This window comes from Arvicanthis niloticus, chromosome 6 (genome assembly GCF_011762505.2).
Source record: "Arvicanthis niloticus isolate mArvNil1 chromosome 6, mArvNil1.pat.X, whole genome shotgun sequence".
Classification (NCBI taxonomy): domain Eukaryota; kingdom Metazoa; phylum Chordata; class Mammalia; order Rodentia; family Muridae; genus Arvicanthis; species Arvicanthis niloticus.
In genome coordinates, this window is record NC_047663.1 from 2,918,265 (window position 1) to 2,943,608 (window position 25,344).

The 25,344-nt window shown below is 51.8% G+C and overlaps 1 protein-coding gene and 1 long non-coding RNA gene across 4 annotated transcripts in view; one reads left to right on the top strand and one right to left on the bottom strand.

Annotated features, from left to right (window-relative positions):
• Nucleotides 1-5,470: 5,470 nt before the first annotated feature.
• Nucleotides 5,471-23,341, bottom strand: Endov (endonuclease V). 2 transcript variants are annotated; one of them, XM_034506042.2, is made up of 9 exons: nucleotides 23,198-23,341; nucleotides 22,706-22,877; nucleotides 14,768-14,902; nucleotides 14,544-14,583; nucleotides 13,706-13,818; nucleotides 12,808-12,876; nucleotides 12,340-12,468; nucleotides 9,932-10,008; nucleotides 5,471-8,654 (listed from the first exon to the last, which is right to left on the bottom strand). In XM_034506042.2, exons 1-9 carry the CDS (start codon nucleotides 23,251-23,253, stop codon nucleotides 8,426-8,428), a joined length of 1,020 nt encoding a protein of 339 aa, XP_034361933.1. In that variant the 5' UTR covers nucleotides 23,254-23,341; the 3' UTR covers nucleotides 5,471-8,425. The 2 variants fall into 2 exon arrangements, with proteins under 2 accessions (XP_034361933.1, XP_034361934.1); XM_034506043.2 differs by lacking the exon at nucleotides 23,198-23,341 and adding an exon at nucleotides 23,026-23,169.
• Nucleotides 23,314-25,344, top strand: part of LOC143442584 (uncharacterized) — an 82,071-nt gene continuing 80,040 nt past the window's right edge. For both annotated transcript variants that reach the window (XR_013110857.1, XR_013110856.1), the window contains exon 1: nucleotides 23,314-23,444. This is a non-coding gene — a long non-coding RNA (uncharacterized LOC143442584). The remainder of the gene's footprint in view (nucleotides 23,445-25,344) is intronic.

Consider the following 25,344-nt stretch of genomic DNA (forward strand, 5'->3'; position numbering starts at 1 on the left):
TCTGAGGTCCGTTCACCCCTTTATCTCATTGCCCTGTCATTTGTTCCCTTTACCTTGAGGATATTGTCACCCCTTTGCTTCCCGCAGTCACATGTCAAGCAATGGACACTGGCCATGCAGTTATCCCTCCCCAGTGATGGTCTAACCCAACCATTGGTCCCCTCGGCGGAGACCTTTTCAGGCAGATGACCAGTGACCATGATATGAACGAAGGGGTGGTGGGAAGGCTCTGCCCACTCTGGGCCCCCGCAGGCTTCTTTGCCTCATTTCCAGCCCTGCTGGAGACTGAGTATGGATTGAATTGACTGCTCCAGGTTAATTGGCTCTCTCTCCCCTGCCAGCGTGACGGATCCTGCATGACATTTCCCCAGATAGTTAATTGATAGCCAAGTAATTTGTCATGGAGACCTCGTTATATGCCAAGTGGGTCCCCTAAGCTGTTAGCGGCTGTGCCCCAGAAATAAGATTGGCAGGTTAATAATGGAGCCTTAATCACACTGTTCCTTGTCAGTGGAGGAAGAGGATGTCTTGGAGGTAGAACAGCATTTTCCTAGGACCTTAGAGACCAAGCTGCATGAAGTCCCAAGGCCTCAGTCTCTTCACATCAGGTACCCGCCTTTGTGTCCTTACACAGGTACCCACTTTTGGAAACAGCTTGGTCTTCTGTTGACAGTCCTCCTTCTCCCACGATGAGTTAAGGCTTATCCAGGTTCCTGGTTCTGGCTGGGTTCTGATAGATCTCATGCTGCAGGACACATGTGTGGCTCAGGCTGAAACACCTACCCTGAAGTGCTTGGGGCTTCTGCTGCAGCCATCCGGATAGAGGGTCTGGTTTGCCTGGGAGAAGCGGTGTGTGGGGGCTGCTGAAGCCAGCATGCCCTGACATGGAGAAGAAGCCTGGTGGAGATTAGGAGAACCATGCCTGGACCACAGCATCAGTCCAGAGGCTCAACTCTGCCCCCATGAGCCATCAGGACCCACTTCTGCTTTGCTTAGCTTCCATCGGGGCATCTGGAGTATGACTGTAACCAGGGTCAGGCTCTGCATGACTCCAGTCCACTGTTGCTCCCAGCTCCCTTTGGAGGCGACTCAGAGGGAAAAAGGTCATCTAGAGCAGTGGCTCTTGACCTCCTTACTGCTTTAATGCCGTTCCTCAAGTCACGGTGACTCCCAACCATAAATCATTCTCATTGCTACTGTGCAACTGTAATTTTGCTACTGCTATGAATCACGATGTAAATATATGATATGCCACGCCTGTGAAATGGTCACGTGACCACCAAAGATTGCAAACCACTAACCTAGAGGTAAAGGAGACCATAAGCGAGGTGCTGTTCTGCCTGCCCCTGTCCCAGGGCCCTAGGGCATGAGAGCCAAGGTGGGGGCAACAGAGTTTCAGACTGAACAGTCCCCTTCTCTATCACTGGGGCCCCAGCCCTGGTGTCAGTCCCCAGGACAGCACTTTGGATCTGGACCATCTCTCTGATAGGACCTTGGAGACCCAGTTGTGGGAGGCTTCCTGCCCGTTCTCTGGCACTCTGGGAAGGTGGTAGACCTTTATGAGGCGAGGCTTAGGTGAGACAGTAGAGATGTGATCCTGAGGGGGACCACAGGACCCCGTTCCCTTATTCCCTTGCTTTCTGGCTGTCAGGAAACTGATCCTGGCTTCTGACTAAGGGCTGCTGCCTCCCCACAGGCTCCAAAGCTCCTGGTACCCATGGCCATGAGTCAAAATAAACCTTTCTTTTCTTTAACATGATTCTTTCCGGTATTTTGCTTATAGTTGTAAAAGCTGACCAACTAAGGTGGCCTCGCTCCACATAATTGACAGTGGAAACTAGATAACGTTACAGGTCACCACAAACACCTGAAATGGTGTTTCTGCATCTTATCAACAAAACTACCACCACTACAGGAACTACTTCAGTGTGTGTAGGTGAGGGCTAGGGGTTCAAATCCATGCTAGGCAAGTGCTCTACCTCTGAGCCACACCCTAGCCTGCTGGTACGAACTCTCATGGTAGGTTTTAGTTTAGTTTTTTTTGTTTGTTTGTTTTGGTTTTTTTGCCTCATTTTAGGGCTGGAGAGATGGCTCAGAGGTTAAGAGCACCAATTGCTCTTCCAGAGGTCCTGAGTTCAATTCCCAGCAACCACATGGTGGCTCACAACCATCTGTAATGGGATCTGATGGCCTCTTCTGGTGTGTCACAATCAGCTACAGTGTACTCACATAAAATAAATAAATAAATTTTTTTTTTTTTTAAAAAGAGCTTCATTTTAGATTCTCCGGCTGCAAGACGACCAGGAACACTGGTCTCTGAGGTAGAAAGGATGGACACACAGCTCGAAGGGTCTTGTGCAGCATTAAAACAGAAACTTTTGGTAAGGAGGAGACAAGTGACACAAGTGACCCTAGTGCCAGGCAACTAGACAAATTTAGGAGGGTGGGGTGCTAGGCTTTCTTGGAGAATGGCTACCAGAGGTGCCAAGGAGTCAAGCTCACACATGGCCTTCTCATGCTCCTGAAGGAGATGCAGTACTGCTGGGCTCCATTGCAGGGGTGGGGGTGGGGGTGGGGAAAGGTTGGGTGTGGGGGGAGGGGCTGGGGAGAATTAAGTAATGGGTGCACAGAAGGTTAGCCAGCTCCTCCCTCCACAAGGCAGTTGTTAAGCCTAGAGGAAACAAGAGGGTGCACAAGTAAAACAAACGTAATTATGATACCCTACTCAGCTGAGTGTCTTGTGTGCAAGGACATGTGTGGGCTGCACATGTGTGCATGTGTGCATGCGTGCTCATGGACACACGAACAATGGCTAACATCAGAGAGAGAACAGAGGATGGATGGGCAGCAGGACAATCTGCACTCTCTAAATGGGGGGGGGGGGGCGGGCGGGGGAGGAGCAATGCTGGCATGCTCTTTAGAGGTAAACACCCAGCAGGGTGGTTCCTCAGGGAAGAGCCTTCGAGCACTTGCTACTCTTGCAGAGTTCAGTTCCCAGCACTCAAGTCTGCCTCACAACATGGCTCACAACAGTCTGTAATTCCAGTGCGAGGTCCTTGTCTTGCTCCTCAGGTACTACAGTTACACGCACGCGCGCGCACACACACACACACACACACACACACACACACACCCATAAAAATGCGTTTTAAAGAATGAAATACACAATCATATGCTCAAATAACAGTTTGCCTGTGAGAGGGGACTCAGCCTCAGCCAAGGAGGTACAAGCTTCTCACTACAAGCCTCCACTTTTGACTCCCAAACAATGCCGGCTTGTGGCTTTGACTAGAAAACCACCATAAGTGAGATTTAAAGGAGGAAAAATAAAACCAGAGCTGGGATGTCATTCACTTGGTGGTGTTTGTCTAGCAAGCACAGAGCCTTGGGTTTGATACCCAGCACCACTGTGGTGGCACAGACTGGTGCCCCCTCCCCCCAGGAGGTAAGAGCAGGGAGACCAGAGGCTCAAGGTCATCCAACTTCGGCTGTGATAAGACCTTGTTCAAAACAAGACAAGACAAAACCCCAACCCAAGTTACTCTCTCCATCAGGACCTGATCCAGGTGCCTCTGCCTGGATTCCCGGCTCCTGCACTTTATCTTCCCGTTTCCCAGGAGCCCTTAGTGACCTGGTGCAGCGGGCACCTGCTCCGAGTGGGGAACAGGAATCAGAGCACTACTCCATCACCGTGGAGACACCCACCTGACTACTTCTTGGGCCATTCATCTGCAAGTCAGTGGTGCCTCTATCCTGCACCTCTGCTTTAATTAATAGTTTGGTAAAACTTCTTGCTGGACCTGGTCAGGGTGGTGCAGCAGGGATCCTGGGTTGGGCTGCTGTTGGGGTGACTGGGTCAGGTGGGTGAGCCTCTACCTTATTATTGCTCCTCACCTTTGATGCCAGATCACTCACCCTGGCACTGTCTCTAGAGGGGATCGTGGTCCAGGCTGATACTCTGCTGATTCTAGAGACACCATACCCACCATCTCACTATTAAGAAAAGAGGAACCCAGAGGCAGAGTGACTTGGCCAGGCACACTCAGCATTCAAGAACCTTGGGCTGGAGCCCTGTACAGATGCAATCTCCAGGTCACATCCCAGACCTAGCTCTTCGAGGACTCTTTTGAGGAGGCAGGACAATACTCCTGTGGGACAAGGTAGGAGCCATTGGGGGTGGGTGGGTCTAAGGAGTAGGTGGGCACCCCAAAACCCAGGAGCAAGTGGCGCCAGTGAGGGGTTGAAGAAGGGTCAAGGTTCCCCAGCCTGACCTGCCTGGTATGTAGGAGCCATGATGGCTTGGGCCTTTCTCCTCAGGGTTGGCCAGGGCCCCATAGTAGGCCCTCCAGCCCTGGCAGTTCACCATTCCTGGTTACCCCATGAGCAGGATGGGGATGGCTAGGGTCCTGAGTGACACAGCAGCTAGTCTAGGTTGCCTCCTCCTGGAAGCCACCTTCTCCCAGCTGCTGGACACAAGTGCGGATGCTGGGAAGGGGCACAGAAACTGCAGATGAATATGAAAATCTATTTGGATCTGACTTGAATTATTAAGAAGTTCAAGAATATTCTTAGCTCCAGCGATCTGTGGTCTGCTGAGATGGACATCACTGAGCCCTATTTTTAAGGCTCTGCGGGAAGGAGCCAAGACGCCACTGCACTTAGGGCCCACTGCCCTCAAGCACTGGTGTCTGGCCGCCCCACCCTGGACTTGTCCACATTCCATGTTCTATCCACCCTGCTCCTTCAGTTAGCGCCCCCTGGTCCATGCACCCTACTACCCCACCCCCGTAGCAGCTTAGCCGGGTAAAATGTGCTGCCACGGCTCCTCACCTGGAGTGGGGGCTGGGGGTTAGGGTCTCATACCATCACCACTGATGTAGCGGGTATCACAGCACTGGCCTGTATCCCAAGCATGCAGCAGCCCTGCCAGATCCCCATGCACTAAACTCTAGCATGTTGGAGGCACAGAGCAACTCCAAACCTCAACCCTGTCTCAGTCTCCCTGATAACTGCATGCTGTTCTGAGCCCCAACACTTCTGCTCCATCTGAATGCCATCCTAGAGCTCTACCTCCTTCTGGTAGTGTCTGGAAGGGCCATGGCTAGCGGCTGGGGACAGGCAGGGAAGGCTGCGATGCAGACGTGGTAGAAGCCTGTTCCTCTAAATTTGGGGATGCATGTGGGTCCCCTGCAGGGAGCCTGTGCTCCCATTGCTCCAGGTCATTCCAGGAGGCCACCAGGGAAACCACTACGCATGGACCACAGCTGGCCAAGGCAAGACACAGGGGTTGCCAAAGGCAGGACTCAAAGTAATCTCAGGGGTAGAAAAAAAAAAAAAGAAAAAAAAGAAAAGAAAGAAAGAAAATAGTAATGCATTAAATTTAAGAGTAACTCCTAAAATCCAGAAGAACTTGAATCTCAACTACAAATGACCCAATTCCACACACGCCCCAACACAGGAAACAGTCAAATGATGTGAGGAGGTGTTTATCCCAATACAGACAAACGACCAGTAGACAGAGGTGCTGATGCCACTCATCACTAGAAGGCAAGCCAACTCCCACCAGGTCCCATCTTACTCACTGCTGGCCAACTCCAAAGACACGGCAACAAGTGCTGGAAGGTGGGGACACGCCTTTGGGGTGGTGACAGGGTCATGGCAGGGGATGCTCCGGTGGGAAGCAGCTCCCTGCTGGGTCTCCTATAGAGTTAGGCATAGGTGCACTACAGGGCATCTCAGGCATGCACCTGTGAGAACTGGAAACACTTACAAAGGAACTCTTGATACAGGCTCTGTAGGACACACATGTGGGAGTTCAGGACTAGACAAACCAAATGAAATGAAACAGACTGAAATGGTGACACATGGTGTCCACTGGGGGAGTCTGCAAACAGGCAAACCGTACACACATAGCGGGGCAGCTGGGCCAACAGGGTTTTGTGGGGAAAGGCTTCTAGTACTAGAAGCTAACAGTCTAGGGCTGTCTTTGGGACAATGGAAATGCTTTGGGGCAAGCATGGTAATGGCTGCACAAGATGATGAATCCTCTTTTTGTGACAAACCCTCAGGCTTATGTTCCTCAAGGTTGCCTTGAACCCAGGCCCAGTGATTCTCTGGTCTCGGGCTCCCTAGACACTCCACTGGGCAAAACAAGTTGTATTTTAATGACTGAAAGGATTTTCTTTCAAACAAATCACATAAAAGTTGTCTACAAGACCACTTTTGGGCTGGAGAGATGGCTCAGTGGTTAAGAGCACTGACTGCTTTTCCAGAGGTCCTGAGTTCAATTCCCAGCAATCACATGGTGGCTCACAACCATCTGTAATGGGATCTGATTCCCCTTTCTGGTGTGTCTTAAAAAAAAAAAAAAAAAAAAAAAAAAAGGCCACTTTCAGGCTCTGGCCTGAGCCTCAGTATGTGGGGAAATGGGTAGTCCAGTCCTTGCGGCTCCTGGCTGTACTGGCCGCCTGGAGAGCTAGTCTCCCTGGGGTTGGGGGGGTGGCCACTCTGCTCATGCTGAAAAGTCTGGGTTGGAAGGTGCCAAGCTGAGTGGTATGAGGTCTGACTTCTGTGTGTCCTGGGGAAGGTCTCCTATTAAGAGTTGAACAGATGAGATGGGGTTACCAGGCTGGGTCCCCAGCCACACTCTGGTGGCTCACAGGAGTGGGAGGAGCTGCCTGCTCAGATGAGGCCTGAGCTGTTTTCCTCCACATCTGTGAGGGTGGCCTTAAGGACTGACAGCCTTGGCCTCTGGGGCCCTACTTCTTAAACAGTGTTCCTTCACACAAGGATGCTGTGTGCCGGCCCTGTGCAAAACCCTCAGCTACCTTTCCTTGTGGAACCTGGCTGTGCGGGAGGCTGGACAGGCCTTACTCCCCATCTGACATCTAAGCTTTGCAGGGGGGTTCTAGCCATTGTGGTTGAGCTTCAGCCTTTTGCTTCCCCCCCCCCCCCAAATCCCACTCCACAACTGTCTTGACAGGGCTTGAGAAGGAGGAATCTGGAAGTTAGGAAGGCAGATGGTGGGGCCAGCTGCAGGCCCTCCAGCTCTGGCTTCCACAGGAATGCCAGGGAACATGAAGCGTGTGTGTGTGTGTGTGTGTGTGTGTGTGTGTGTGTGTGTGTGTGTGTGTGTGCAGAATGTTTGTGAGGGACCAGGGAGGGCCAGTGTGTGGGAGTGAATACCACAGGGATTACTACCTTCCTGCTCAGACACCCTGGGTGGCCTTGGGGGCTCTTGCCCAGGGAGGCTAGCCTACACACTAGGTGTGTGGTGGGGAGGTTGCCTCCCTCTGCCCCACACCTCATTTACTGGGTGACAGAACCACATATGTATCTTTCTTATATCTGAAACTTGAAACCCCAGGGAGTGGGAATGAGCTGCAGCCGCAGACCTACCCCAAGGGGTCTTGACTGTCACTACGAATGACTTAGGAGGGGGACTTGGCAGCCCAGCTGAGTGTAAATGAGTCTGGGTATCCTAGGAGAACCACCCCTCTGTCCTTCCTCTATCACTCACCCTCAGCCCGTCCTGACCACACCCCATGGGTATCCACAGGATTTGGCAGCTAGCTTCACCCACCATCTGTCACCTCTCCTCCAGGGAGTCTGGGGACTAGGGTGCGGGCAGGAGATGTGTCACAGGCATGCCATCTCTGTGTCCCAGCTCAGCTGCCACTCTAGTGAGCCTAGAATGTGTGTGGGTGGACAGGGTACTGCAGTCATGCTGCTGGCCTGCCTCAGTAGCCCCTTCAAGGCCACCCAGACAAGAAGCCACCGGGCTACAGCAGACCCGCCTTCTCAGTGGGAGGGGATTCTGATGCTCTCTCTGGTGAGAGGGTGGCAGGAAGAGGAGTGAGGAGCCTGGGGCTTTCTCACCATGGGCCTCAGCCGGCTTCCCATCTGGCACCCTCTGTGCAGCTGACTCCCCAACGCCCACTCTTGAGCCTGCTCCAGGATTGAGGCTTTCCCACTGCAGGTCCCTCAAGCTCAGCAGCAGGCAGGCTTAAGGACAGGCACCTTGGGGGCTGCAGCCTGGCTATCCCTATGAATGGCAGTCTACTGTGGCTGGCGTGGTCAAGTAAGAATGACCCATGAAGATAAAGCCGTGAAGCCAGAACCAGGTCTGTATTGGGCAGAGCTGCAGGTGCTGGCACAGGCTGCCAACTGCAGGGCCTCTGGGCACCGGAGGCCCGAAGTCCTTCATGGACTCTTGGTGCTTGTGTGTGCTTCCTGGTCTAGAATGTGGTCCTGCTGGGGCATGGTGACCACACTGACTAGCCAGTGATGGAGGAGACTGGCAGCCACTGGCCCAAGCTGGACCAAGCCTGCTGCACCCTTCTGGCATTTCAGCCACTGTTGCCTCTGGGGCGTGGTGCTCTCCCTGTGGCTGTGGCTGAGGTTCCCATTGCTCTTAGAGATCTTCTCAGGGTAGTGACTGGATTGAAGCTGGAGAAGGAGGCCAGAGGTCTGAGTCTTCATGATGCCCCATTCCTTCCAACTGCTGGTCCCTCTCCTGCTCCTGGAAGCCTGGCTCAGGGTCTTTTGGGTCTGTGCTGGAGCCTCTGCTGTAGCATTCAGGAGGCCTGCCTTGATCTGTAGGTGCTCCTGGGCCTCCTGTGGGGCATGCATTTGGCCTCTGCTCCTTCTGGCTCCTGGTAATGACATCAAGAAACAGGTAACATAAAAAGCCTGGGTGTCAGAAGACCCCTTGTTCTCCAGGAGTCTCTGGAAGGCCTGATGAAGGGCCCAGCCTAGAGGGACAGCCAGACAGTCCTCAACTGAACAGGTGTACTCTACCCTCAGGCTGGCCAAGTTCAATTGTGAAGCAGGGCAGGGGCCCAGGAATACCCGCAGCTACCAGGGGAATGAGCACGAGAGGGACCTCCCTAACTACTCATGCACCAACAGAGACAGGGCCTTTGTCTTTACCTGGGTGCTGAGGCACACCTCCAGAGGCAGGGATCTAAAGTGAAGCTGCCACATGTGTCTCAGCTTCCTCATCTATGAGATGGGATCACAGTACCTGTTTCTTGGCAAGACTTCCCCCTAAGGCCTGTTCTAGTAAGACCACTTTGTGTAAAGAGTTCATGCCAACCCTGTGTTCCTAGCTGAGACTGTGCTGACTGACAACAGACTCCCTCTACCTCAGAGCTCGGAGGACAGAACTCCTGTGATGGGGAGACAAGCATGGGAGGAAATATGGTAATCCACAGAACCATGCCTGACTCCAAAGGTCATGCCCTTTTTGGGGAGACCTGGTCTGGACCTCCAGACAGATGAAGTGGACCAGGAAAGGCTAGGCAGCTCTACTGGGTGGTTTTATGTCAGCTTGGCACAAGCGAAAATCATGTGACAGGCGAGAATCTTAATCGAGAAAATGCGTCCATAAGATCAGGCTGCAGGCAAGCCCGCAGAGCGTTTTCTTATTTAGTGACTGATGAGGAGGGTCCAGCACACAGGGGGGGGTGTTGTGTGCCATCCCTGGGCTGGTGATCCTGGGTTCTATAAGAAAGCAGGCTGAGCAAGCCAGTAAGCAGCACCCTCCATGGCCTCTGCATCAGCTCCTGCCTCTAGGTTCCTGTGCTGCTGAGTTCCTGTCCTGACTCCCTCCACTGATGAACAGTGACGTACAAGTTTAAGACAAACCCTTTTCTATCCAACTTGCTTTTGGTCATGGTGTTTCCTCACAGCAATAGAAACCCTAACTAGGATAGCAACCATGTTTGGAGTGGGCCTTGGCCCAGCTGAGCCATAGGAGTGGGGTTTCTTGAGAGTTCCTACTAGGTTTGAAGTCTATTCTCCTCTGAGGGACCCCCTCCCTATGTCCCCTACCAGACCCAGCCTCACACTGTGCCCTAAGCAATAACCCTGCATCAAGGACGTGATGGGCTCACACACAGCCCACGGAGGGCATCCTTCTCATACTCACCGGTCCTTTCTCTGTGCAGGAGACCCCCCAGTGTGTCCTAGAGTCCTCCGGATGTACTCTCGAGAGCGGATGTCAGCCTGAAGGATACACACAGCTGTAGCCAGGCCTTGGGCATGTCTTCCCACCCCTAGCAGCCTGTAAGCATGGTCTACCCTTCCAGGGGCAGCCCACACAGGCCCATCATGTCCTTTGGGGATATCGGCCCCACCAGTGTGTAGGTGACAGAGATGCCGAGACCCTTGGGGCTAACGTGAACAGGGAGGGTCCGGGCTCCAGAGCCCCTGCTTTTCTAGGCTGCTCAGCCCTCTTCTCTGACTCACAGACCAGCTGTTCGTTTTCTCTGGCCGTCCCTCTGATGGTTGTCAGCTGTGACACCTGTCCATCTCCAGAATGTTTGACAAGTTACCATAATAAAAAAGGGCTTGGGGACCATAGGTAGGGACACAGACAGGGACTCAGATCTGAATATATACCCCGTCACCACTTCTAAGGGTCTGGCCTCAGGAAGCCCCTGATCCAAGCTCAGATGGGTTTATCTTAGCTTTGGGATCACAAGACTCACAGACAGCAACAGCTAATCCTGCAGATAGTTCCTCTTCAGCTAAAGGAAGTAGGCTGTGGGCAGGTGGGATATCCTGACGGACAGGGCCTGAAACCAATAGTGCTACTGGGCTATCCCAGAGTCTGGGTATTACCAGAGCAGAAGGAAGGAAGACCCTAGAGACAGGCACCAACCCCTGCTTGGAGAACTTGGGGAAGTGGAACTGTTGGGAGGTTGCTCTGCTGAGGGCCAGGGGAAAGAATACAGGCTAAGAGCCACAGCCCGCCCTGCTGGGCAGGACAAAGCCGTATTCCCTTCCTCACACCAACCTGGGCCCCCAAGGTAGAACATTATGTGCTTGCTCTGCGTGTGCCCAGGGCTGGGCAGGCTCTCTTGTGACTGACGCGCTCTGGCTTCCAGTACTCAAGGTGCTTTGCAGGAGGCTAACCCCTTACTTGTTAGGACAGAAACCACTGTAACTCTGGGAAACACCAGGGCTAAAACCCAACAGGTCTGGGGCTGTACAGCACGGGGCTGCGAGTCCTGAGGGAGGGTACAGTGGCTTTCTCTCATTAGACTGCCAAGATGGAAGGGGAGGTCTTCTGGGGCTAGGGACACAACTCACAGGCTTGGGAGACCACTGCACCTGTAACCACAGTAACACCCCAGATGAGGACTAGGTAAAAGAGGGCCTTCCCGGGGGTTGGGAGATGACAAGAGCTCACTCACTCTCAGAGGCCACTGCTGGGCAGCCTTTCCAGGAGCAGGGATGAGCATCACAGGAGGCACAGCCTGCTGCCGCCCCCTGGAGGCCATCCTGTGCATCTGCAGCTCTCCTGAGGGCTGAGCCCAGGCAGGCTCTGGGCAGAGTCCAGCCTGTAGCCCCTCTGCTGCATGCCCTCCTTCACACATCCCAAAGACCTCACAGCCTCCAGAAGGAATGGAGTTGTGGCCTGAAAAACTGTCCCACAGCTGACGAAGACCGCAGCTGCTCTAAGTCCCTTGCTGGTAAGCCCTGGAATCAGACGCTTCCTGCCTCCCTGCTCTGGCTGAGTTGCTCGAATGCATCAAATTCCTCCTGAACGAGGGCTTTCAACAGAGCTTTTCCAGAGCCTGGACTGTCCTAGCCTCCTCTAAAGAGTGGTTTTACCTGGGTCCTCAACCTAGGGGCCTCTTTGGACAGGCACCATCATGCGACAGGTGATGCAGAAAAGTGAGTGGTGCAAGCTGGGATCTCAGCTGCATGCTGCTTTCCTGCAGGGTGAGATGACTGGCTTATCAGAGAGTTGAGCCTCTGGGTCAGTGAACAGCAGCCTAGGTAACAGGTGTCTGGCAGAGCCATGGTCTGGGGTCCCAATTGGTGTCTTTGGCACCAGCACAAGCCTCCTCAATGTAGGCATAGAACAGCCCTGTGAGAGCCTCTGACCAAGGTTTGTGCCCCACTGGCCCTGCCTTCAGGCTCTCTTGCCAAGGGCCTGGGGAATCTGTCTTCAGATCCCTGCAGAGACCCACCCCAAGTGAGACTATGTGGTGGTTTGAATATACTTGGCTCAGGGAGTGGCACTATTAGAAGGTGTGGTTTTGTTGGAGTAGGTGTGTCACTGTGGGTGTGGGCTTTAAGACCCTCATCCTAACTGCCTGGAAGCAGCTGCCTTCCATGCCTGCCTGGACGCTGCCATGCTTCCTGCCAAAATGATAATGGACTGAACCTCTGAACTTGTAAGCCAGCCCCAATTAAATGATTGCCTTTATAAGAATTTCCTTGGTCATGGTGTCTGTTCACAGCAATAAAAAGACAAACTAAGACAGACTAGGTGGCAGTGTCAGTCCCTCCCACTCCCTCGACTCCCACCCCAAGGCTCCATACCTGGCGTATAGGTTCTGGGATCCGGAACCTGCAGCAGCGGTGGGTGAGGCGCACAGCGGCCTCCAGGCTGATTCTGTGGCCCACAGAGACGTAGAGGGGCTTGCTGCTGTGGTCATGGCTCTTCAGGGCCTGTGGATGGAGGGAGGACAAGCAAGGATGGAGCAACGCTCCAGTGGAGCAGGACCAGCCTCAGGACTGAGGCTTTGAGGATGTCCTGGATGGCAGGAAGGAGTTCACAGGGTCAAAGACTCTGGGGTTATTGCCCTCGGGCATCTTCAGGTGGCACATGGGGTGAGGGTAGCCAGAGGAGAATGTGACACAGCATCCCCTGGTTGGTTGCAGGATATGCAGGGAACAGGGTCTAGCCTGCACAAAGTGCATGTGTGCACAAGCTCTCTTAAGCTACACCTTGTGACATGGCCTAGTAGGCCCCGCGTCTGGACAGGGCACAGCTTTCTGGCCACTCACCATTCCCAGGACAGTTCCAGAGTTGCCTATCAGAGGAAATGTGTCTCCCCCAGTCTGCAGGAGCACAATCTGGAAAACAGGGAAAAAGCTGTAAAAATACCTTTTAAGAACGTGTATTGCAGGAATGTTAGTGCACACCTGGAGTCCCAGCACCAGACAGACAGAGGGCAGAGCTCTGTGAGTTTGAGCTACACAGTGAGACCTCCATCTCACAAAGTAACCAACACACACATCCCAAGCAAGAGTGCAGGCAGGCTGGGTATGGCCTCCCCAGGAGGGTCCTTCACCTCTTTGAGAAGGAGCCTCCTATTGGCCTGGAGGTCGTCAAGAGGCCTTTCTGCCCTTCTGATGCTGGGATAACAAGCATGGGCCACCATGCTCGCACTTTTTACATGGCTAATGGGGAATCGACCTCAAGCCTTTATATGCAAGACAAACACTTTATTGACTGAGCCATCCCTCAACCCACTGTCCCTTCTCAGATAGCTGAAGGCAAGCTTGATTCTTTTTTTTTTTTTTTCCTCCAAAGGGGGAGGTTTATTCAGGAGATAGGGCAAAGGTCGGGGGAAGAAGATGGAAGAAGAGGAAGAAGTAGAGGCCGGCCATGACCACGTGGAGAGAGAGGAAGGGGGGGGGGAGACAGAGAAGCTAGAGGAAAGAGAGCAAGAGATTAAGAGATTAAGAGAGACAAGCTTGATTCTTTAGAAGATTATTCTTAAAAACAGTGCATGTGCATATGTCTGTGGGGATGTCACATGGTTGTCAGCTATGCCACACAGGTGCTGGGAGCCTAGCTCGGGTCCTCTGCAAGAGCAGGATGTACTCTAACTCTTGAGCCATCTCCCCAGCCCAGCAAACTTCATCTTAAAGTCACAGGGAGTTCCACAGCCCTCCTCACCTTCTCCTTGTGCAGGGCATTGTTCTCCAGTCCATCCACCTGCAGGAGCTTCTTGGCCACCCCGATGCAGGGCAGCTCTGTAAGGACACCAAGGTGGCAGGCCACCCCGAAGCCTGAAAGGGAGCAATGGGAGAGTAGGGTGGTGGGGATGGGGTGGGGAACCAACCAGTCTCTCATCTATAGACATGGACCCTTGGGCCAAACTGACTGTGCTGTGAACGAGGCCTCTGTCCTGACAGCACAGTGTCAAGGAGGAGTATGGGAAGCCTCCCTCCTCTGACAGCATAGGTGAACCAAGGCACATACATCCTCATGACCCTTCACTACCATCTGCTGCTGTCCTCAGGCCTCTGCATCTGTCCCCTATGGTCTGGACCTTCTGTCAGGGCACCTGAATTGCGGTGGCTGGGAACATACACCCAGGAGTGGCCTGCTGGCCCAGAACTGCTGTCCAGATTAGCATGTGTCTATCCTTTAGCCCCAGGCCCACGGTTTCTAGCCAGACCCCTCTCGTTCCCGATGGCTATGAAGGCCAATAGCTCCATCATGCCCTACTTGCGAGTGCCATTGTACTCTTCCTCAGGACATGGTGCCCTGGCATGCACACAGGGACAAAGCCTGCCGGTAGCTCAGGGCCAGTGTGGGGTGGAGGTAACCTGAGCTCAGTCCTGTGACTCTTTAGTCATCGGGTCAGCCTAGATGAGGTACTGGGATGGACCAGTGTAGGGTGCCGTGGGAGGCAAGTGGGTACATAGAGGTGGGGTGAGAGGAAGGCCCCTTCTGGCTGGAAAGCATTCTACTCTCCCAGGCACCCATCTGACTCTTTTAGGAGAATTACCTCGTTGGTGAAGCACCCCGTTTCCATCCACAAGAAGGACCTACAGAGCCACAGGGGAGTCAGTCAGCTGGGCTGTACTGGAGCAGCAAGAAGGGGAGATGGCAACAGGGGTCTTTTGTTTTGGAAATCTTATCCCCTTTCTTCTATGGGTGGCAGTGGCCTGAGGGGACCTTCCCTCCCTAAGCACAAGCAAAGGGGTTCTCCTCACCGTAGGAGGCACCTACCTGGGGCATGAGGTCTGGTTCCTTCTCTTGCAGCTGCTGTACCAACTCTACCAGGAAAGGTACCTCTCGGAAGGCCAGGAAGCCTGACACATAGGGGGCCTTCAGGCCAACCATGCGGCTATTCTCATACACCACCTGACAGCAAGGCCACAGGTACAGGTCAGATGTTAGCTGCAGCCACCTGCTCCATTTCATTCCTCTGTCTCCCACTCATGGCTTCCACCTGTGGCCAGGATGAGCCCAGGATTTGAAAGACGGGGTAAAATGATCCATCCACAAGTGGGTGCTGGAGAGTAATTTAAATTTCATCTTACAGGTGCTTGCATGGGAGCTGGTATGGATGAACGCTCCCAAGACCTAGTATGCAGGGAATACCCTTAGGGCCTGGTGTGTGTGAGGAGCAGTGTCACCCCTGAATCTCATCTCTTTCAGGAGCTTGGCTGAGGTGATGGCCAGCCTCAGGCTGACCTGCTCCTTCTACTCCTGGCTCATTCCTTGTCAATGTGAGCTGACCACCTGCAGGGATGCTGAAGGCTCAGAGTAGAAGACCCTGGGTGAGTATGCTGTGAACTGGCAGTACTGATTGCACCTCAGAACCATGAGGAAAGGCCAGGCAAGTAGGACAGGGTTCTGAACTCTTCAGAACAGTTTGGAGATGGGCAAGAATGCCTTCAGAGCCAGGCAAGCTGTAAGAACAGAGCCCCAAAGAATGGGGAAACCCAGGAGAGCTCAGGACAGTAGGCTCTGTGCATTCTGTGGGGAGGCGTGGAGGAAGTAAGGGACCAGATGGCTTTCAGGAGGAGCTGGGGACAACCCAGGGCCTTTCTTAGGTCTTCCTGGCAAAAAGACTAATTTTCAAACTAAAAGTGCCAGGCGGTGGTGGTGCACACCTTTAATCCCAGCACTTGGGAGGCAGAGGCAGGCAGATTTCTGAGTTCAAGGCCAGCCTGGTCTACAGAGTGAGTTCCAGGACAGCCAGGGCTACACAGAGAAACCCTGTCTCGAAAACAAAACAAAAAAATGCAAACTAAAAGCACCTTATCATGTGAAGATGGCCAGCTTCCCACCTGAGCACTAAGGGGCTTAGGATAGGGCTCTGTACACAGCACAGGGTAGTGACTGTGGGCCTCCACCAGCCTCACTGGACTGCTGTACAGACTCACTCCTACTGTGTCCATGTTCTCCAGAAGCCTCCCCCACCCAAGCTCTTGATGAGAGCTTCCAGACCACAATTCCTAAGGGGCTCTGAGGCTGGATCTGTATCTAAGTGCACTTAGAGAAAGGGCTACTGGGTGCTGGGGCTTGGCCTCCCAACACTTCCATCAGTGAGTCCGGAATTAAGTTCTCAAAGCTGCAATGATTCCAAGTGAGGTGTCCACTCAGAATCTGTCAGCAAAGGGGAGACCACTACAGACAAGCACAAGTGATGCAAGTGCAGTGTTGTAGATCCCAGGCCCAACAGAGAGACACACCTGCAACAGCTCTTGCCCCTAAGACTCGGGAACCACTGAGAATGGCAGGTGGTAGGACTGTAAGAGCCAGAGGAACGTGTTTGCCGTGAGACTGTGACTTCTAGGAATGTCAGAAGCTGCAGCCGTGAATCCACACAGCTGTCTAAATGACCTGCATGTGGATTACACCGACAAACATGCTGACAGGGACAGGGGAGAGATCAGAAGACCTCAGCCCTAGACAAAGAACTACAGACCACTGAGGAATGCTAGGAGCAGGAGAGATTTCTGCCCTTGGAAAGAGCACCTCTTTGGTTAACCAATGGTCAACCCTGAAATCACATACATGCAAGCAACATTTCACAGAGAGCAGTGAGGAGGTAAAGGTGAGAGTGTTCAGGGTGTGAAGGGAAGGGACGATTTGTAATCATACTGTAATGCCAAAAAATTAAAGAAAACGCTTATAGTGTCTCAAGCTCAACTTACACAGATGTGCGTGGACATGAGATTCATGGACCCACATGAACCTTATTGCACTGGGTGACCTGTAATTGCTGGATGACTGCGTCTAGTTATGTAGGTACGTTAGGTGTGAGGTGCAGAGATGGATCCTGCTGACAGCATCACTAGGGGCCACCAGCAAACGAGGCAGTCTGTGTAAGGTACTGTGGCCTTCAGAAGAAAGCAAACAGGAAGCAGCAACAGGAGGAGGGCAGGAAGACTCCTTCCTTCTAGGTGTTGCTGCCAGGGCAGCACTCACGAGGAAACCTCATACAGAGAAGTCTCTTCTTCACACGGAAAAGGACACGCTGGGTACAGAGGGCCGGCTATGGGAGGAGCTAGCCCATAAGGCTGCCATCTGTCAAGGACGCTGAGGAAAGAATTCCTGACCGTCTGAAGGTGAACCATTAATTCTCCAAGCAGGGTTAGCTTATGGGGAACCTGCTGTGGGAGATGGGTTTCCCCAGTAAATGGGCTGTGGTTCTGGAATGGTATTTAACAGCTTTACAATTTAAAAAACTCAGGAGTGCATAACTCAGTGAGTTCTGGTGTTTCCACAGCATTAGAATCTAACTTTACATATTTTGTTTATTACATGAGTGTTTTGTCTGCATGCCTGTAAGCACACCATATGTGTGGTGCCCATGGAGGCCAGAAGACAGCCATGGGATCCCCAGAATTACAGAAGGTTGTGAGGTGCCATGTGGTGCTGAGCACTGAGCCCAGCAAGTGTTCTTTACAACTGAGCACTCTCTCTAGGCCCCCAAATCTAATTTTAGAACATCTTCTCCGTCCCACAAATTAGCCAAACCCTAAATGCCAGTTACGCCCTCTCCAAACTGTGCTCAGCTTTAGTGTGATGACTCTGCTTTCTTAAGAGGGGCTGGAGAGATGGCTTAATGGTTAAGGGCACTGGCTGCTCTTCCACTGGACCTGGATTCAATTCCCAGTACCCAAATGGAGGCTGACAACTGTCTATAATTCTTGTTCCAGGAAATCAAACATCCTCTTCTGAACATCAGGCACGTACACAGTGCACAGACACACATGTAGGCAAAATATACATAAAATAATTTTTAAAAATCAGTTAAGAGGCATACCTGTGGCTACGTCTGTGAGAACAATTTCAGAGAGGTTCAACTTAAGAGGAAAGATCCACTCTGAATGTGGGCGGCACCACTCCATGGGCTGGGGTCCCAATGAATAAAAGGAGCGAGCGCTAAGCGCTAGCGTTCTGTTTTCTCTGCTTTCTGTTCGGCTGGGATGTGAGCAAGCAAGCAGCCTTACACACCTGCAGCCATACCTTCCCTGTCACATCCTTAAACCATGAGCAAAACCAATCCTTATGTGGCTTCTGTCGTGCATAAGTACTTAATGTGCTTTGGTAACCCCAGATCTACACCCTTCAGGAGCCTGCCTGCACAATCTGTGTCTCTAAACACACTCCCTGGTGAGCCACAGTCAGGCAACCGGGAAGCAATGGGCCACACTCTTCCAAAGCTCTTTCCTGACTTAAAGACTTAAGTTTAAAGTTAAACTTAAAGTAAACTTAAAGTCAGCAAATGCTAACTGAATGAGCAGGAACAGTTGCTCTGCTTGGTGCCAGGCTACAACGTAGCTGTGGCAGAGCACCACCCTCAAGAGCCCTCAGTGATGGGGGAAAGATGGATATCTGCCCAGGAGGTTCACATGGGTGGGAAATGTTATGACAGCAGGCACATTGAAGTAAATAGGGCTTAAAGCCACAAGCCAGAGTGCTAGAGACTGCACAGGGGAAAACTTGGAAGATGGCACTCTGTGCCAGTTGCTTCCTATACAACTGTTTGAGGTTTTTGTTTGTTTGTTTGTTTTTTAAAGACAAGATTTCTCTATGTAGCAGTAGTTGTCCTGGAACTCACTCTGTATACAAGACTGGCCTCGAACTCAGAGATCTGGTTGCCTCTGCTTCCCGAGTGCTAGGATTAAAGGTGTGCTCCACCATAAGGCCTTCCTATATGACTCTTAACAGTTGGCATTAATGCCATCCTATTCTAGTTACCTTTCTGTTGCTGTGATAAAACACTGACTGGAAACAACTTGGGGAGAAAAGGCTTCATGTCAACTTACACCTTCAAGTCACACTCCACCACTGTCAGTGGGAACCCAAGCAGAAACTGAGGCAAAACCATGAGCAACACTACTCACTGAGCTAGCTCTCTTATACCCCGAGGCCACCTGCCTAGGGACACTGATGCCCAGAGGGAGCTGGGCCCTCTCATCTCAATAATCAATCAAGACAATCTCTCGCAGACATGGCCACAGGTCAATGAAGCCATTCTTCTATTGACCTTCCCCTCCCTCTTTCAAGGTGACACTAGATTGTGTCAAGTGACAACAAACTAACCAGGACAATCTTTCTCACTAGGTCCTAAGGAAACAGAGGAGCAAGGGTAGTGTGGGGAGTGGTAGACCCAGGGTGTCCACACGAGCCACTAGTGCCGCTATCTCTTCCCTCACCCACGACGGATCAGAGAATATCTAGGGACCCCTAAGAACATGAGCCGTACTTCCTATCACATACCTGCCTCTGAGCACAGGAGGCCTTGTGCATTTGTGTTGAACTGGAACTTAAAGGGGCCTTCTGGGCAAGGCACAAAGCCAGAGGCAGGAAAAATGCGCTGCTTTCGGAGGAGTGCTGATGGGAAACGCCAAAGCTGGGGTGCAGCCAAGGCTTGCTGAGCGGCTGACTGTAGAGAAACCACAGGCGGACTGCTCATGCATGCACATTATCTATTTAGACAGGATCTCAGTGTCTTACATATACAAGGGCAGGTCATGATTCCTGGCATCAGAATTTACACTCTGGAGAGAGACAGGCTAAGCTCATTTTGGTATGACAAAAGAGAGGGTCAGGGTTGCTATGGTCTTTAAATTCATATGCTGACATTTTAACATACAAGGTGATTGTATTAAGTGGGTAGCATTTGTGAGGTGACTAAATCACATGACACAGGACACAGGAAGTTTAACAGGCCCCCAGACCTTAGCACAGCTGACTCCATGAAGACAACACCATTTAGGCTATAAAACTCAGCATGTAAACAGTACAAGATGCCAAAACTAAAACAAAGGCCGAATCCATCAGTGTCCACATAGTTTTAGGGAGGTTTCAAAGTGAACTACCTTGCTTTTTAACTTCTGTAGCTCCACTTCTGACTGTTCTTGCTAACTGAAGTCTATCAATCCGGAACACAGCTTTTGTGTTTTTAAAAAAGCCATGCTTTCTCATGCGGAGAAAGGCTCAGAGCTACACCGGGGTCCCAAACATCCAGTGTAGAGGCCAGCCAGCTAATACTGTCTATTGGCTTAAACATATGTCCGAGCAGTCTTCTCTGGTAACTACCCCACAACAGTAGAACCCAGAGAGGGGCTTGTCTGTATCTGAAAGTCTCAGAACCTCACAATTTCATCCTACTACCTGATCTTAGACCTTCCAGTTTTCACAGCTGTGAGAAATACTCTTGTACAAGTGATCCAGCCGGAGGCATTTGGCTCTATCCGACCACAGGGATTGGAAAAGGATGCTGAGAGACAACTCTGGTTTGTGGGATGAAGGAGGTTCACTAGAGTAAGCAATGTCTAGCCTGGCTCTACAGGAAGTAGGAGCCAGACAGGTGAGGACCACTCTAGGGGAGAAGGCATGTCTACAAAGAAAGGCCATCAGAACCTTATGAAGGATTTAAAGCTCTGAAGAATAGTGTTTAGGCAGTGCTGAAGGCAGTGGTGGAAGGCAAGCCACCAGGCTTATCCCAAACAGACAACAAAGTCCAAGAGGCCTCTAAGTCACATTAACAAGTATGAACTTTATTAACCAAAGATCACGGAAGGACACCGAGGTCTTTTGCTGTTTTAAGACAGAGTCTCATGTAGCCCAGGCTGGGATTGAGCTGTGTTCCTCAAGTGCCACAATTACAGGGGTGTGTGCCGCCATGCCAAGCAGGAACTTTTAAGAGGGCCTGTGATTGGATCATGCCTGCTTTGTATAGAAACTGCCCTCTTATCTATGAAGACAAAGAATAATCCTTGAGGCAGGGGGCCTGTGAAGAAACAGGTAAGTAGTTTACAGAAGGGGTGACTGTGGCATATGTGCAAAGGGCAGAGGGGAAGCCCTGAAGAGGGAGAAGACATGGAATTAGGAAGAAGACTGGGGAGTACTGTGTGTGGAGACTATGAATGAAGTATAATAATAAACACATATGATTTTTTTCTTTTTGGTTTTTCAAGGCAGTGTTTCTCTGTGTAGTCCTATCTGTTCTAGAACTCACTTTGTAGACCAGGCTGGCTATGAACTCTCAGAGATCCACCTGTCCCTGCCTTCCAATTGCTGGGTTTAAAGGTGTGTGCAACCACATCTGGCTAAAAATATTTTTTTTAATTTTAGCTCAAAAGATTAAAAATAACTTTAAAAATGGCACTAGTGTGAGACAAGATGGAAAGCAAGAGTTCTGGGAAGGCAGAGACTTTCTGCTTGTGAAACTTGTGGTGTGTGCTGTGTGCCACTGAGGTGAGAAACCCAAGATGACAACCCTAGTCCCTGAGAGGTGCACCACAAAAGCCATCAAGGCAGTGCAAGGCCCTTCCTTCCTGATCCAGGCTACTGCTGCAGCTGTAAAATTTCCCACAGGAGCTGTCCAAAATGATGGCTCCCGTCAAAATGGAGGCACCATGACATTTCCTCAGCCCACAGCCATCCCAGGAGCTGTCAATGGTGGCACACCTCCTCTCCCTACTCCATAGGAGTTGCCCTCAGGAGCTATCCATGGTGGCAGCACCTTTCCTGCCTCAGCCTACTGCGGTCATGAGGAGCTGTCCGCGGTGGTGACAACTTCTTTCATGCCTCAGCCTACAGCCTTGATGAAACACCGCTACCAGAGTTGTCCACAGTGGCAGCCCCTTCTCTCCAGCCTCCCCAGTAACCTCAGAGGTGGTGCCTCAGCAAAAGCTGGCCGCCACCAGGAAGGACTTCCCACCCTAACTCATGAGCCCTACTACAGGGAAAAGGGGGTAAAAAAAAAAAACATGACAACCCACCAAACCCCGAACAGGAAAACCCACTAATCCCGAGCCCACCCCAAGCTCAGGACTTGAAATCCTACAAACCCTCATTCTGCACATTTCTGCCTTGAGAAGCTCCACCTCCTCAGAAATCCTATCAAAGCACTGCCTCTTTGTTCAGTTTCCTGCTGTCTGCTCCTGAGAGCAGAGGGCAGCCATCCCTGGATTACTCTGTCCTCCTGAATTCTTCCCTCCAATAAATCTCTTTCCTGAGATTTCCTACCTGGTATAACTCTCCTGTCAGAGGAAGCCAAGAACAAAAGAAACAAGGGAGAGAAGTGGAGAAGGAACGGGGCTGAGGCTCCTGAGTTCTTCAGTTTAGCTGAGGATACCCTCCCCTGGAAACTGCAACGCCTCTGAGGCTTCCTCTCAGAGCTGTGTGGTTCCCGGGCTCCCGTGTCTCAGGCTGCCCTTCCATTGGGACACTGTCTCACCTCAGAGCTATGTGGTTCCTCCGTCCCTGGGCTTCCGAGTCCCAAGCTACCCTCCTATCTGATCAGAACCACACCAACCAGACCTGGAATTGTCTGTTGATCCTTTAGAAACTACTTTAAATTAACTATTTGTGTAGAGATATGTAGACTTGTGGGAGTTCATGTACAACACATGCATCCTGGTGCCCACACTGCCTCAGCTTTTTGCTTTTAAAAAAATTTCCTTCAAAGACATTCCAACCTATACATTAAATTTTATAAATGAGGTGCAAGTGTATCAATCCCTTGCCTAACAGGTTCGAGGGCCCGAGTTGGCTTCCTAGCATCCCAATAAAATAAAATAAATAAACACGGTGTCGGGGGGGGGGGGAGTATTTTTAAAAAGTAAATTTTACAAAACTGTACCCTGGCTCTGCCTACGATCGAACTGCACCGGGCTCAATTCCCACCCGGGTTACCTTGAGTTCTGGGTAGCTGAGCACTACCAGGGAAGCGCAGGCCCGGACACTGTCCCCTTTCACGAAGGACACGTCCACGCCCCCGACCTTCTGCAGGCCCGAGAAGCTGGGGTCCCGCTGCCAGGCCTCCGTGTCCCGATCCACCACGCGCGCCTTCAGCCGGGCTTGTTCCCTAATAGGACACGAACATCAGACGGGCTCAGGTCCCATGGGGAGTGCGCGACCCTCCGGACGTCCTCCCTCCCAGCCATCCCTCTCTTCTTTTTGCCCATCAAGCCAAAATGAGAAAAAAAAGCGCTAGGCGATGGGATCCCCGGTACCGGAAACGAGGACCACGCCCACAAAGGCAGCAACTTCCGGCAGCTGGTGGCCCCGGTCGGCCTGTGTTGCAGCACCGAGGTTCAGTTTCCCAGCCGCCATAGGGGCTGTGAGGTCGGGGGGTCACTGGTGAAATCCACCCCCTTGGCTAATGCACGGCCCTGACCGCATTACCCTTTCCAGAGCGACAGGGTTTCCTCTGGCGGCCATTCTGCGGCCGTGTGAGCCATGGTTAGGGCCCCGACGCTTTGATGACGTCACTCCGGAGCGCCCGCGCGGAGCCGTTAGCCGTCACCAGCGCGTCCCTCCGCCTCAGCTGATGTCGCCGCCACCAGGGGCCGCTGTCACGGCAGTGCTGGGCGTCCAGCGCTGGCTTGTTCCCGCGCGACTCGCTCAGACGCTGGCGTCCCCTGTCCTGTAGGTGGGTCGGCGTTCGGGTTTTGGAAATGCGAGCCCCGCTCTGCCTTACCTGGCGCCTCCAGCCCTCTCAGGCAGCCTCGGCCCCCCTCGCGCACACCCCACTAGCCCTGTGGCCGCGCGGTTCCACGATTGCAGATTCTGTAGCTCTGAGGCCAGGTTCGAGTCCGCACATCTGCACTGTTGCGTATGGGCACGCACTTGCCGAGCAGAAAGCCCCTCTCTAAACGTGAGACACCTTTGCAGCATAAATTCTTCAGTTGAACCGATTGTGAGAAATCCTCAGTCCGAAATAACAACCCAAAAACCAGTGAAGGCGAGGGGGTCCTGGGCGTGGTGGCGCGCTCCATTAATCCCAGCATTTGAGGCAAGTGGATCCCTGAGGCCAGCCTGGTTTACAGTAATTGAGTTCTAAGACAACCAAGGCTATACGGAGAAACCCTATTTCGGAAAAAAAAAAAAAAAAAAAAAAAAGAATAAATAAAGGATCCTGCAGACCAGGGTGTGTATTAGGGTTCTCTAGGAACCGATAGAGAATAATACATAAAGGGGATTTAGAGCTTGCCATACAGAATGAGGGCGAGCAGACCCCAAAGCTTCCTTTTTCCATGTCTTTATACAGGCTGCTGCCAGATGGCGTGCCCAAATAAAGGGCAGGTATCTGGACCCTTAGGGGTCCTCAAGCAAGGTCAGCCACCACAGCGTGTCAACCCAAAACAAAACGCAAAATTGGCTATGCCCAACGATTTGGTGCAAAACTGTAGTTTTTATATTCTTGATCGCATTTGTCTGCCCCATTAGTTTCCCACTGGGTGGGTCTTTAATGAGGAACAATCTTTCTGTTTCTTGTATAGGTCTCTTCCCCAAAATGCCCATCCTGTCCGTTTAGGATGCAGGGCCTTATCTAATGTGTATTCCTCTCCATGATATGAGCTCAGCTGACCATAGTTTGTTTTCTTAGAGATTTATTTTATTTTTATTCTTGTATGTCTGTGTAATGAGTACAGGTGCCCAAGGAGACCAGAAGAGTTAGATTTCCTTGGAACTGGAGTTATAGGAGCCTGTGAGTCTCCTGACATGGCTGCTAGGAATTGAACTTGGGCCCTCTGAAACAGAAGCACACATTTGCCAAGTGCTGAACCAGCTCTCCAGCTCTAGATTTTAGGCTTTTGTTTGTTTTTCCCTTAAGACAAAATAGCCTAGGCAAGGAGGTACCAGCCAGAAGGACTGGGGTTTACAACCTCTTGCTTTTTTATGATTTGGTAAATGTTAAGTGTGTCTAAGGTACCTTTGGTATTAGAAATAGGTGGTTCATATTTTATCTCTTAGACCAGTAGTTCCTCAGGGCTCTCTTCCTACTGAGTTCTGGTAAACGCTGGCATTGAGTCCAGAACAAAAAGATGGGAGAGTATGTACAACTGTGTTGTGCCGCTGTGAGGGTGTATCATAAATACATATGGGAAGAGGCCTTTGCACTGGAGGCAGGAATGCCTGTGTGAGGCTCGGGAGACCTGAGAGTTGTCGCACAGCTCCCTGAGGGCTCAGTGGTTACTGTGGGGTGGACTGTCACTTTCTTCAGTGGTGTGACTACTGTTGCCCGTGTTGTAGTAAGTAACCTCCCACCCATGTTCATGCAAGCAGCTCTAATTAAACTCAGTGGGACAGACACACACACACACACACACACACACACACACACACACAGAGAGAGAGAGAGAGAGAGAGAGAGAGAGAGAGAGAGAGAGAGAGAGAGAGAGAGAGGACACAGGGAAGTAGGAGGACCCTTGTTGGGATTCAGTAGTTTCATTGGGGAGGAAGGGGATGAGTGAGGTAACAGGGATGGAAATGACTAGAATTCATCATCATCCATGCAAAGGACAAAGAGGAAAGAATATGAATGTGGC